The sequence below is a fragment of the Alligator sinensis genome, unplaced genomic scaffold (assembly GCF_000455745.1).
Source record: "Alligator sinensis unplaced genomic scaffold, ASM45574v1 scaffold150_1, whole genome shotgun sequence".
NCBI classification, from domain to species: domain Eukaryota; kingdom Metazoa; phylum Chordata; order Crocodylia; family Alligatoridae; genus Alligator; species Alligator sinensis.
Genome location: NW_005841840.1, coordinates 5,348,072 through 5,362,465, shown reverse-complemented (window position 1 = coordinate 5,362,465; position 14,394 = coordinate 5,348,072). Strand labels below are relative to the sequence as shown.

The 14,394-nt window shown below is 43.4% G+C and overlaps 1 protein-coding gene across 5 annotated transcripts in view; it reads right to left on the bottom strand.

Annotated features, from left to right (window-relative positions):
* The window catches only part of SPATA5 (spermatogenesis associated 5), a 328,502-nt gene that overhangs the window by 287,843 nt on the left and 26,265 nt on the right, over positions 1-14,394 (bottom strand). For all 5 annotated transcript variants that reach the window (XM_025204774.1, XM_025204765.1, XM_025204785.1 and 2 more), the window contains one exon: positions 10,854-11,109. In XM_025204774.1, the coding sequence (XP_025060559.1) occupies positions 10,854-11,109 (256 nt within the window). The remainder of the gene's footprint in view (positions 1-10,853; positions 11,110-14,394) is intronic.

Genomic DNA, 14,394 nt, shown 5'->3' with positions numbered 1-14,394 from the left:
TAGCTCCTACAAAATCTTTTATAATGAAATAGGTTCATATCTCCCCACTTACCTGCAGACCACCCCCAGGAATCAAGATTCAGTCACAAGATTCAGTAGCAGCTAATTTGCAACTGCACGGATTCCTTTCGTCTTTTTAAATAAAAAAAAACAGAGCATTCTCACTCAATTTTTAAATGTACATTAAAGCTACAACTGGATGGCAACTGGAGTATCCCTCCTAAATCCACCTCTGTAATCCAGGTATTAGGAAAAAAACAACCCACCACCCCAATTAACTGGTAATTTACTCTCTCTATCAAAGCATAAGAGTCCAAGACTGCTTCACTTACATGAACACTGCATTTAACACAGTAAGCCTGAAAGACGTTTGCAATATTGTTAACATTTATACCACTGAGGAGATGAAAACAGAATTCAGCTCTGATTTGGATCTAAGCATCAAGGCTCAGGTCATCTCTCATGCACATTCTTCTTATGTTTGGCTTGCAGAATCTTTATGACAGGTGATGAACAGTAAAACAACAAAAAAAGCTCAGCTTTCAGATCTCACGCTTAGCTTGCCAGGCAAGGAGCATGGCAGGGGAAGCATAATTTTTATATGACAACTGAGCACATTTGATCTGGAAAAGAAAAAAAAGAAAAAAAAAAAGATGGAACCATACAATGGCAGTGCTGAAGTGACAATATAGGCATAATGATCCAGGAAATATGCGAGAGGAAAAAAATTGTGTGCAATACCTTTTATCCTAACCACATAGTTGGATCAATAAACTTAGACAATGAACTTTTAGGTAGCACAGTATTCTTCCTTAGGTCTCTGAGAGAAAAGCAGGCAGAAAGCTTCTGCTTTGTAGAACCTGTATATTTTGTAAGGAGTATTAATATTTCTATGGAGCTAGGCAATCAAACACACAATTCTTTCGAAACAGCTACTGTGATAACCAAAAGCGTGTCGAAGTCCATCCCAGCTATGTGGTGGTTCAATAAAGGATATAACCCATAAAAATCTACTGGAACCATTTCTTTAAGTAACTATTCAAAGTAGAGCTCTCTTGCACCAACAAAATTATGGCCACAAAACCTCTCTACAAAAAAGAGAAGTTAAAGTGGAAGAAAATGAGTACTCCTCAGACCTTGACCACCCCGGAGTAACAATAATCAACAGGTACACCAAGGCACAACACATGAGTAACACCAGCTGGACTAGCATTGGCAGCCTTAAGAAATTTGAAGTCTCTATATCGTACATGGGGTCCCCAGAAACTCACACAAGGGCTAATTACAGACAGTCAAAAAGCCCAAGGTTGAAATGATTCAGTTGTTGCAGTTTACTCTAAACTGCATAGATGGAACCAATAAGCAAGTGAACAGACTCACTTTTGAGTCCAGAAATGCAGCCATATGCCTGCAGTGGCTCAGGCCAGATGCTGGGGGACACTCGAGCACACCTCTCTGCTGGGCTGAAACAGACAAATTGGGCCAAGCCTAACCTGCCCACCCTGCGAGGTGGGGGCACTTGCAAAGGAGGCGCAAAGCATCCTGGGATGCCGGATTACTGTGAGTTAACTTGAATCTGCAGGGGATCTGGAACAGAAGTTCTTCAATAAATCGATTTAACCTAAATCAGTTCAGTCTGATATTACATCCATCCAGGCTTATCTTAAACCAATTTTGGCCATTTTGAAAGCGGTTTATGTGCACTGAACTTCTGGTGTGTTACAGATCTGAACTGGTTTCCAATCACTTATACCATTTTGTGTGCAACTTCTCTCCCTAGCCAGGCTGTTCTACACTGCACAAGCTCAGCTGGTCTTAGTTCTTTCATATATCCAGTTTGCTAAGGTTACAAAATGCAAGATACAACACGGACGCTATAAGCAGTGACAGTTCCTGGGTTTTGGTATCATGAAGTTCCTTTTTTGACTGCAACTGTATTATTATTCCCATTAACACAAAAGACAAGAATGAGCGTTGTGGCCACTTTTGGGAAGAGAACTGGTTAGGTAATGACGTCACAAGAAGTAAACAGCAAACTGTTTCATAAGCCTAGCAAAAATACTCAAAGGCAGCTCTGTCAGGCAATGCAAATGAAAGGACTATTTCATTATCACAGATTCAAATACTACAGAGTCTATATCATAAATGTACTGTTAGTTGGAGTTTAAAGAATAGATAGGACGTGTAAACACTGCCACAGACAATCCAATTCCTAAACAAAGCTACTCTTAAAACAGCTAGTTTGTCAAGGGGAAAAGCTACATCCTCAGCTGATGCAAGCAAGCACAGATCAAATGATTTCAGTGGATCTATGCCCAATTGTACTAGCTGAGGATATGGCCCAGTTTCTTAGATATCTATAACATTTCAGGAAGCAATAGACTTGAGTTCAATTTACATGACAATACAACTCTGAAGTTACCAAAGCAAAGAGACTCTTGTTGTTGCACCTCACAGGCATTAAAGAAACACTTGAATTTGCAAGACTTTCAGATGTAAAACAAAGTGATTAGTCCTTTTCCCTCAGGAAAGGCTTCAAGCTACAGTGATTCTTATGCTGCATCCTTCCTGGAACCAATTACATGTTATTGCAAGACAGGCCTCTATTTAAACAAGGACATTTGTTCTTCCTCTCCTCATGACGCTATCTTATCATAGACCAAGTGTTTTATATCAGCACGCTGAAATTGTGTGTAATGTACAAGGATGTTCAAGATAAATTCTAAGAGTTACAAAGCAAATACTTCCTTTCACTGTAAACAATATGACTGAATCCACTTCTTGAAGAAATCAAGCTATATTTATATTCACCCTGTTGAAATGCTACAGGCAGCCATAGAAGGATAAGTTTATAATAAATTGCTATATTTGGAAACCCTTGTTGCTAAGCATCTTATAACATTCAGCACAGTTTATATCATTCATGTCCCTGCTACATAATTAACATTTCATATGTTTTCAAAAAAGTGCAGTGCTTATCTTTGTTGTTAATTTAAAACCATTATAAATTTTTAGGGAATTAATAAAAGGCTGTGCGGCCAATTAATTAGAGCAGCAGCCCGATCCCAAGGGAATACAAACACAGACATTATATGCAAGGATATGGTACAGCCGATCTTCTAAACAGCATGTCTGTTTGAGATAAAACACTTCAGCTGTTCATGCTAAAAGGTAGTCTACTAAACAACATAGGATATGGAAAACCTCCTCCAGTCCCAAGAATATTGTCCTATTCAAAGGCCTAAACCTGCACCAAGTATCCTGCCAGTTTGGTACAGACGAGTACAAGACCACGCAGGGCCCCAGTGAAATCAGTTCGGGGCTTCTACCTGGGGTTCACTGCAGGATTGGTGCCAAAGGCTTGATTCAAGGATCACTAAAGCTTATGCAGATTCTTCCACATTAACCAGTTCTCAGAGATGCAAACCACTTGTTAAAGGAGAACACAACACAAACCTTTACCTGGTGCTTACAGAACAAACTGCTGAACAGTAACAGTGTTGTAAATCAGGAATCCTGGTTTCTCCATCCTAGCAGTTATAGACAACATAACCAAACACAGAAATCTAGCATATTTGTTCTGAACAAAGCGAGTCTAAGCAAATGACACTTCCCACGTTACAGACTTGGGGCATTTTTCTTGGAACGTGCAGGGGAGGGGAGGGGGGAGTGAGAAGGGGCTCTTTAATTGCATTGGCTCTGAGAGGCATTCTAATTAAAGTGTTGCAGCGTCTCCAAAATGGCAGCAGGGGCGATTTGACTAAAGCTCATCTAAGGAACATTAGTTGAGGCGCCACCACCTCCATTCTGAAGCGCAGGGACATCGATACACGAGACTCAGAGGCTGGCTGGAGCATGCTAATTAGCACGCTCCAGCAGACTTGATTCACTGAGTCTGCTCCAACATGCTATAATTGTAGCACATTGGAACAGCCTCCCAGAATGTCTACAGGCACCCTTGGGTTCCATCCCCTGCTCTGCCAAAGCAACTATACAATCTCTCTGTTACATTTTAAAAAATAATAGACCAATACTGCCTCCAAAAGGAGAGATACCAAGGCTTTACTCAACAGGTAAAGGTATGAAGTACATGGAGGGTTGCCACTAGTCACAGTATTGCCATCTTTCGCAATTATAACATGAGACTCAGGTCATGATATCCACTGCATTTTCCATAAGCCAGAATCAAGACTGGTTTTTGAAAATGGAATCTGAAATTTCAAAACAATGTCCTCCCATGGATTAAAAAACGTGTGCCTCATGTATCCTAAAAGTTCAAAAACCAGAACAATAAATAGATTCATAGATGTTTGGATTGGAAGGGACCTCAGTAGATCATCAGGTCCAACCCCCTGCCCTAAGCAGGAAAGAGCACAAGGGTCAGACGACACCAGTCAGGTACATGTCTAGCCTCCTCTTAAAGACCCCCAAGATAGAGGAGAGCACCACCTCCCTTGGAAGCCCATTCCAGATTCTGGCAACCCTTACTGTCAAGAAGTTCTTCCTGATGTCTAAAGAAGTACTATTAATAGACAGATGTACTCCCAATCTATTAATGCTGAAATATTTCATTATTTTTAGAGTTTGATCCTCAATTTCTACATGTTGGTATTTGGTAAATAATACAATCAGCAAAAGTCCATAAAAACCTGTCCTCCTCTTCCTAACTGCTTTTTGTGACCGTCTTCAGGCTATTATAATAGTGTCTTACAGAAGTAGACACACAAATATGTTTCCAGAGACTCAAGAAGGATGGAATAGGACCATACACAGGTGCCTAATAAAATGGAATAGTATGTAGTCCAGCAGCAAGCAAAATGCGGCCCGCAGGCCGGATCTAGCCTGCCAGGCAATTTCATCCCGCCTGGGGGCACCCACCAATTAATTGAACCCTGCCGAGCCTGTGCACTTCATTCCCACCCTCATGCATGGGAGGACCCTGGCTGAGCCAGCACACAGTTTCCAGGCAGGGCTGCTGCTGCCACTGTTACAGTCACCAGGGGACCTGCTCAGCTTCCCCAGTCTCCAGTGGCTCCTCATCATGTCCCTGCTGCAGTGCTGGCTCCAGGCAACAGGTAGGGAAGCTGCAGCTGGGCAGGGGCATGAAGTGCGGGGCTGAGGCTGGCAGGAGCAAGGCGCCCACACTTAGTGGGACGGCAGGAGCGTGGAGTTTGGGTGGGCAAGGTGTGGGTGTTGGGGAGGGTGTGGGGGCCTCTGCCACACCACTCCCCTAACCCCATGACTCACAGCTCCTACTGCTGTTGGCAGCAGCAGCAGGCCCTCAGGGTGTTTGTGTTCCATGCAGGTGCAGCCAGCTGGCGGTGTGCACCTCCAGCCAGTTCCAGGAGCTGCACATGGCAGCAAGGAGCAGAGCCAGGGAACTGGGCTCACGTGCAGATTCTGGGACTCGCACACCACAGTGGGGACGCCCTGCACAATGGAGCCAGGGGCCTGGCTCCGCTCCCTGCCACAATGTGCAGGTCCCAGGACTCCACTGGGAAGCAGGGCTTCCTGCCATGTCCGCAGAGTCCAACAAGCTGCACATGGCAGTAGGCAACAAGGCCAGGCCACTGGCTCCATTGTGTGGGGCTTCTCCTGATGCTACACAAGTCTCAGCAGCTGCACATGAGCCCTGCATGACAGAGGTAAGCCAGCCTGGCTCTGCTCCTTGCAACCACATGCAGTTCCCAGAACTGGATGGAGCCACATACCATCAGGTAACTGTGCCTGCATGGGCCACGAGCATCCCAAGAGCACACTGCCTGCTGCTACTGCCGCTGGTGGCAGGAGCTGTGTACCGTGGAGCGGTTCCCACACACCCCCACCCTCTCTCACACCCACCCTGCCCACACCCCAACACAACATGCACACAGCCACACCCAACATACTTCATTTTTTAGCTATTATTCAATCACCTCTATGTACACTGTGCAAACACACATAAATCAAGACAAAAATCAAAAATATTTTTTAAAATAAAATTAAAATGTTATAGTAGAAGCTTGCAGGGGGTAAAAAGATATCAGATTCACCCAAGGAACCTTGTCTGCCATAGTAGATGCTTGACTTTTGATATATGATTTGGTTTTTTTTCTGGTTCCAAGCTAGTACAAGGAGAACCTCCAGTGGCAAGGGGAGGGACTTCTAGTGGCAAAGGTCAGGGGGCTAGGGGACGGGACTTCTGATCCCAAGATGATGACCAGGGGGCAGGGCACCTGTCAAGAGGCAGGGCTACCACTGCAGCCCTCGACAGCTCACCAAAACTCATGAAGCTGCCCTCCAGCTAAAATAATTGCCTACCCCTGATCCAGTTAATGGTCTTCTCTGGGCATTAAGGATGCCCTCCTCCTAATGAAAGGGAGAGTGGTTGCTTTTAGTCCACCATATGAGCTGCCCATCGCAGCAAGGAGCAGAGCCAGGGAACTGGGCTCACGTGCAGATTCTGGGACTCGCACACCACAGTGGGGACGCCCTGCACAATGGAGCCAGGGGCCTGGCTCCGCTCCCTGCCACAATGTGCAGGTCCCAGGACTCCACTGGGAAGCAGGGCTTCCTGCCATGTCCGCAGAGTCCAACAAGCTGCACATGGCAGTAGGCAACAAGGCCAGGCCACTGGCTCCATTGTGTGGGGCTTCTCCTGATGCTACACAAGTCTCAGCAGCTGCACATGAGCCCTGCATGACAGAGGTAAGCCAGCCTGGCTCTGCTCCTTGCAACCACATGCAGTTCCCAGAACTGGATGGAGCCACATACCATCAGGTAACTGTGCCTGCATGGGCCACGAGCATCCCAAGAGCACACTGCCTGCTGCTACTGCCGCTGGTGGCAGGAGCTGTGTACCGTGGAGCGGTTCCCACACACCCCCACCCTCTCTCACACCCACCCTGCCCACACCCCAACACAACATGCACACAGCCACACCCAACATACTTCATTTTTTAGCTATTATTCAATCACCTCTATGTACACTGTGCAAACACACATAAATCAAGACAAAAATCAAAAATATTTTTTAAAATAAAATTAAAATGTTATAGTAGAAGCTTGCAGGGGGTAAAAAGATATCAGATTCACCCAAGGAACCTTGTCTGCCATAGTAGATGCTTGACTTTTGATATATGATTTGGTTTTTTTTCTGGTTCCAAGCTAGTACAAGGAGAACCTCCAGTGGCAAGGGGAGGGACTTCTAGTGGCAAAGGTCAGGGGGCTAGGGGACGGGACTTCTGATCCCAAGATGATGACCAGGGGGCAGGGCACCTGTCAAGAGGCAGGGCTACCACTGCAGCCCTCGACAGCTCACCAAAACTCATGAAGCTGCCCTCCAGCTAAAATAATTGCCTACCCCTGATCCAGTTAATGGTCTTCTCTGGGCATTAAGGATGCCCTCCTCCTAATGAAAGGGAGAGTGGTTGCTTTTAGTCCACCATATGCAGTGCTGTCTGCATATTATGTATGGAGGGAGGAGACTGGGAACATATTAAGTGCAGATACCATGAAGTCATCTCAATGAAGTGAAGGTTCATAAGTTTTGGCAACCTCTAACAAGCTCTACTGAGCATGTACAGAGGGCAACTTTCAAAAGCTGAATAATTCAGAGATCTCAGTAGATTTTTGTGTAGTGCATACAGATAAAGGCACTGCTCTGACCTATCAGGTTTCAAATTCCTGTCCAAGCATGAAAGTGCTACAGCTCAAAGAAAAAGCTGGAATATATTTTTAACATTAGAAAATCTATTTTTCAATAGCCTAATTCTGAGGAATCAGTAGAGAGCCAGTATGGATCATTTCAGCCTGGAATGCTGAAATTAGGCAAAATTAGAGAAAATTGGAAACAAGAATTTACAATAAAATGTCTTAAACTATCTACATGGTGAACTAACAGTCCCCAGTGATAGCATCCTCGAGCTTGGGAAAGCTGCACCTATACCAGAAACAGTGAAGCCACTGCTTAGCAAAGTTTGGGACAGGATAAATAGCACTGCTGTGCTACAGCACCAATAAACCTGTCCCCAAAGTAATTGGCTTGAAATCACATTTCCAATTTAGGAGACACCCTAAGATATAGCTTTAGACAACACTACCTATAGGTAGGGACCTACCAAAATCACAGCAAAATACTTAAAACTGTTTCTCCCTTGCCTTCCAGCTGATCAGCAGCAACCAGTGGGGCTGCTGGGTCCCCTCTGCCAACCGGAGGAAGGGGGGGAGCACAGCAAAACAATCCAAATTATAGGAGCCAATGCACAGCGCACTTCCGCCATGATTTCTGTAGGTGCCGACCAATAGGCACCACTGTGGCATTAACCTATTGCAGCACCGTAGTTACCATTTTATAGGCAGTGAGGTAGCAAGTACAGAGGGCCAGCGGCAAACATACAGAATTATATATATGCACACAGGGTATTGTGCCATCAATTATTAGGAATGAAGAGCCCTTGAGAAATAGCCTAAACTTGTTGAAAACATACAAATACATTTAGATTAAAAGCACTCATGGACAGGAACTGTTGTTCTGTAACATACAAGTAGAATGGATAACACACTAGGATGCTGACTGCTAACTGAAGTAAGAAAATAACTCAAAAGAAATAATATTTTGTAATAAAAGGGAGTTGATATATTTTGTAGTCAGGATTAAAGTCTTGTACAAGTTTACAATTTTCACATTTACTTCTATTAAATGTATTGACTATAATAAAATCAATAGTAGCAGCTGCTTCTAAAGTTTGTGAAAGAAGCTTTACAGAGAACTACTCAAATTATCTGTTCCTAAATAACCTTGAACTGAAATCAACAATCTTTGCTACAAATGCATGTGGTACTTTACATTGTAATACTGATAATATATCGTATTTAACTCTGAACACATTACCAAAATAAGTTCTTGACAAATTGGAGGGAGTTCAAGGGGAAAAAAACAACCAACATTTTCATGAAGCACAAATTACTTATTTATGAGGAAATATTAAAAGAGCTAAATATTTACAGCTTGGTCAAGTAATGAATGAGGAGGTAGGGACTATGAGAACAGTACAGATACCTGAAGACTGAAAACATCAAGCAGGAAGAGTTATTGGTTTACACAAGGGCATACTGAAAAGATAAATAATTAAAAGGGATAAAATGAAACAAGGAAAACTTAAACTGAATATCAGAAAACACTTCTGCACAGAAAAACATATCAGCTTATAAATAGTCTCAACAGGGAAGCACTAAGTGCCCAGTGCTTGGCATTTCAAGGTTATTTAGGAACAGATAATTTGAATTGTGCCATAGGAACAACCTTGCACTGGTAAGCCAGTGAACTATATGCATTGCTAACTTTTAGGATTCTGTAATAAAAATGGCATATGCTTGACAAGTTGCAGATAAAATAGTTAATTGTCTTTGTTTATAAGGCACATATTAAAAAATAATATTAAATTCTTCTCCAGAAAACAATAGTGTAAAAAAAAAAAAAAACTGAAGCCCTCAAATAAGAGATTTAAATGTATTCATTTAAACTGTAAGTTACAGTCATTTATTTTTTAATTCTGTCAAGAGGAAAAATACATCTAGCCTACTCTAAGCACAATTAAAAGAGCAGGGATGCATTTCCTCCAGCAGAGGTCACTCCAGGATAACAAATTATAAAAAAAGTCATTACAAAGTTAATGTTTATTTTTACAAAATATACTGTTAAATTCTTCTCTCTATGTCCTGCAGTTCTGAGGCACATATGACTATGACAACAGATACAGAAAGCAGCATGCTGGGCAAAATGTAACATAGTTATGGGGTAGGAAAAATTCCTGACCATCACTGATCTGCTGTGGGAATTTGGACAATTAAGCCATTTCCCCTCTTGCCTTTTATCTGACTGGTCTATAAGCCATATGCCCTGCAGGAAAAATTAAAAAAAACAAAAAGCCTCTCAATTTGTGTTTGTACAGCGCCTAGCGCACACAGTCCGCAATCTTGGTTAGACTCTCAAAGCACTACAAACAATAACAGCACAGAGAGTCTACCCAATAAAATATGAGTGGTATTTATTTTCACAGCATTTTACATCCACAGATGTAAAAGGCCTTCATAAAAGTGAGCAACTATTAGCATCCATTTATGGATAGGTAAGTAAATGACTTGAGCAACTATTAGCATCCATTTATGGATAGGGAAGTAAATGAGAAAGGTAAAAGAAAAAAGCTGTGAGTGCAAAAGTGGAACCTATGCTGAAACTCCAGTGAAATATGCATTCTAATGTCTTTAGTTAAATTGGAAACTTCAGTCCAATCTATTTCATATTTCTTATGTGAAGTTTGCAAAGCAGAAAAGACTCCTCAAAGAACAGAAAAGAAATGGTTACAGTTTGTGGTGCAGGGGAGAGGCACACACTAAAGAACGCTTGCTAATTCAGAACAGTTTAAAGCGTGAGCATAGCTAGCAAAGTCCCTCTTCAAAAGTGACGCACAGGATCCATATTTATCCTCTCCATTTGCTCTGTACAAAAGTCTACAAATGACTATTTGAGAACCAGCCCTACTAAATCTCTAATCTGACTATCAAACAGTTGGTCTCAAATAGTCCGAGCAAGGTTCCAGCTGCTGACTAAAAAGCAAAGGTCTCTATAAACTATTACTAATCTTCTGAACCACCCGAGTTTCCTGTGTATTTTTGTTTAAATTACTTAAAATCCTTTGTGGAATTTGTTGCAAAACTTTACAAAAATAGGAAGGCAAAAAAGACCTAATTGTTTTAGATCTTTCTGTCTGATGAACTGCATCTATACAATATCAGTAGGTGGATTTGCAGAGTAAGTGAAATCATAAACTGAATAGCAGTATCACATCCTAAGCAAGATGCAGAAACCTTACCTGCTTCCTTGCATAATGCTGCCAAGTCTGCTCCCACATATCCATGGGCACTGTCAGCCAGCTGCACCAACTCTGTTCCAGTCAGCAGATGAGGAACCTGATGAAGAAGCTTGCTCAGTATGTCTAGTCGGTCCTGTGCATTTGGAACTCCAATTTCTATCTCTTTATCAAAACGCCCAGGTCTCCGTAATGCGGGATCCAGTGCATGAGGACGGTTTGTGGCACCTAACACCAAGAGCTGACCTTCACTACCCTCCTAAACAAGCCAAAGTAAAGGAGAAAAAAGGATTAGAAAGTAAACCTTGAAATCTTACTGAATTTATTAAACACAATTCAACATTAACAACTATCTTTCTGATCTGAAACAGAAGTTCAATAAACCAATTTAACCTAAATCAGTTCAATCCATCCTGGCTCATCTTAAACCAGTTTCAGCCATTTTGAAAGCAGTTTATATGCACTGAACTTCTGTTACATTACCAATCTGAACAAGCTTACTATCATTTTTACCGGTTTATGTGTAATTTCCGTCCATGGCCCCTATGAGCTTTCCACAACAATTTCACATAAAGCCTCCTTTCTAGCTACAAAAAACACCGCCACACAAAGCACTTTTCAACTCATTAGACCAGAAATTATCCAGCGCAGGAGCTCCTGGGAAAGAGAATGAGCTGATGGTAATAAACTGAAGACAACAAGGGGGGACAACAACAGAGCCAAATGAAATTTCAGCCTTCTGGAAAACGTTGATATTTCTACATTGGCCTTTGACCCAAATCAGAACAAAGAGTTTACATTTTGTAAATAAATATAAAAACTATTACCATACATACTCAATTACAAGACAAGGTTTTTCTTGCCCATATAACATACAGGGAAAAAACTCCTTGCCTTACAATCAAGTACAAGGTCGCAGGGGACTGACTTTCCCCATCTCCCCCCGGCTGCTCCCCCCTACACCTGCCCCCAACACCTCCCTCCAACACTTGTCCCTTTACTACCTCCCATCATTTGCCCTACTATGTGCCCCCTGCCTGCCCCATTACTGCCCTCCTCGCTACCTCTCACCCCACTGCCTGTAGTAGTGGGGAGGATGAATTTAAGCTGATCCTCCCTCCAACAGTTAGATTCCAAACACATACATTATAATAAATTTATGAATTTTCCATGTATAGAAACTAATTACTAGGGTAATTCAGGATCATTTTGTATTCAGGTAAAAACAGTACTTATTTTGTTTGGCTTGGTTTTTTAATATGTCCAAACTTTTTCAAGTTAAGGTCTATACTGAACTGTTTTTTTCCTCTTGCAGCACATTGAATCATCAGAGTCAAATTTTAGACAGTCTGATGCCTCCATCCCACCTCGCATGACATCTTTCATGCTATCCCCACAGCTATGAACCTTCCAAGATGAACCATGCGCCCAGTCAGAGGAACGACTCACGCATGACAGAAAATCTAATGACTGCCAATAAGTCCAGCCCACAGGAAAGAATGGATATTCAAATCAGAACTCCCATACAGATTAACCAAAACACATGTGACCTAATTCAGAACAAAGATGGGAATGCTGAGATTTATTTTTTGCTTTATAAAAAACTACCTTGCTTTTGAAACACGAGTCTCAGCCTGTCCTGAACTAGATATCGGCATACAGACTAACAGGCCTTCTCCTTGTAAGATTATGTGATTGACCAGTAAGTGTGAGGGTATTTGTTTAGACCAGAGGCAGGCAAAGTCTGGCCTGCAGGCTGGATCCGGCTGGCAGCGGACTCCATTTCCCAGCAGCCCCTGCCCACATGGCTGGGGTCAGTTTCCATGGAGACCCCAGCAACAACCATGCTGTGATAGTGGGGCTGGGGTTTCTGTGGAGACTGGCCCCAGCAGCACTGACAGGCAGCAGCAGTGGTGCCAGCCTCTTCCTGGCGGGGTGGAGAGGGGACGCTGAGAGAAGGCTGTGCTGTGGACAGGAGCAAGGTGGGCTCAGCTGCCGCTGCCTGTGCAGACTGGGAAGCAGCAGCACCACTAGGAGGGTTGGCTACAGGAGGAGGCTACAAGGAATTTTGGGATGGCTACAGCCCCCCAAGTCTCCCCCTCCCCAGCACTGCCTCTACTGCCAGGGTGCATGGTAGGGCAGATTGCTGCTCCAGAGCCAGGCTAGGATCTTGCGGCAATGACAGCATGATCCAGAGCCAGGGCAGAGCTGCGATCTGTGGCCTGCATGCCCCGGGGAGGGGCATGCAGGAAGTGGATTGCAGCTCTGCCCCAGCTCCGGACCATGCTGTCACTGCTGCAAGGAGCCAGGGCAGAGCCATGTTCTGCTACCTGCATGTCCCTGCCCAGGGTATACAGGCTACAGATTGCAGCTCTGCCCTGACTCTGGACCATGCAGTCACCACTGCAAGATCCCAGCCTGGCTCCAGAGCAGCTCTATGCCCTGCCAGCACTGCTGGGGCTGGTCTCCACAGAAACCCCAGCCTTGCACACCAGTTGCTGGGATCTCCATGGAAACTGACCCCAACCACACAAGCAGGGGCTGCTGGGAAATGGAGTCTGGCTGCCAACCAGATCTGCCATTTTGCCCACCCCTGGTTTAGACTGATGCACTGGGAAGGCAAGAGACAGTATGCTCTAATAGAATAGTAAGGAACTGTACTGAAAGTCATAATATCTGTCTTTCTGCATAACACTGCCACTGTTCTACTGAACTACGCAGAAATGGGCAAGTGGAGTTTCACAAAGATGTGCCCTGGAAACAATTGATGTTTTCATTAATGACTTGGAAAAATAGTATGCTAATGGCATTTGCTGTGCTACAAAACTGGGAGACATCATGAGCAGAAGATGGCCAGAAAATTATACCAGATAAGCCACAGGATTGGAAATGTGATAAATTTTAATAGATAATTTTAATGGAAATGGGGTAAAATTTAACAAATAAACTGAAACTGGAACAGGTGCAGAGAAAAGTGGTAGAAAATCAGGAAAGGAATAACCTATTTAACCTCGTAAAATGAAGGCTGAAAGGGGACATGATTACTCTCTCGTGACATCAAGGAGAAAAGCAGCGGAGTGGAAAACAAACTATTCAAGGAACAGGATAGTACTGACACAAGAATAAATAAACCTAAATAAAAGGTTAGGCTGAAATGTATAGCTGCTTACAGATGTAATCCCCCCTCCCACCAAAAAACTAGTGCTTTACTTTCATCTTGGTGCGCCCCCCACAGCAAGCACAGTGCACGCCCAGAAAAGATATCATGTTAGTTTGACCCAGCTTACCCAACATCTGTATATATTGCATGCTTCAGCAGCAGGGCTTTTTAGTGCTTTTAACTAATAGTTGATTGCATCAGCTTTCGATAAAAGCACCAAAAAGCCCCGCTGAAGCACCCCATCTATACAGACGCTGCAGAAACTAACACGCTTCCTCCTCTGGTAAAGCGCTGTTTGTTTGGGGGTTTTTTCACATCTGTCAGCACCCTATGAGAATATTTCTAGCCATCAAAGAAAGGAGAGTATATAACAGCCCTTCAGCA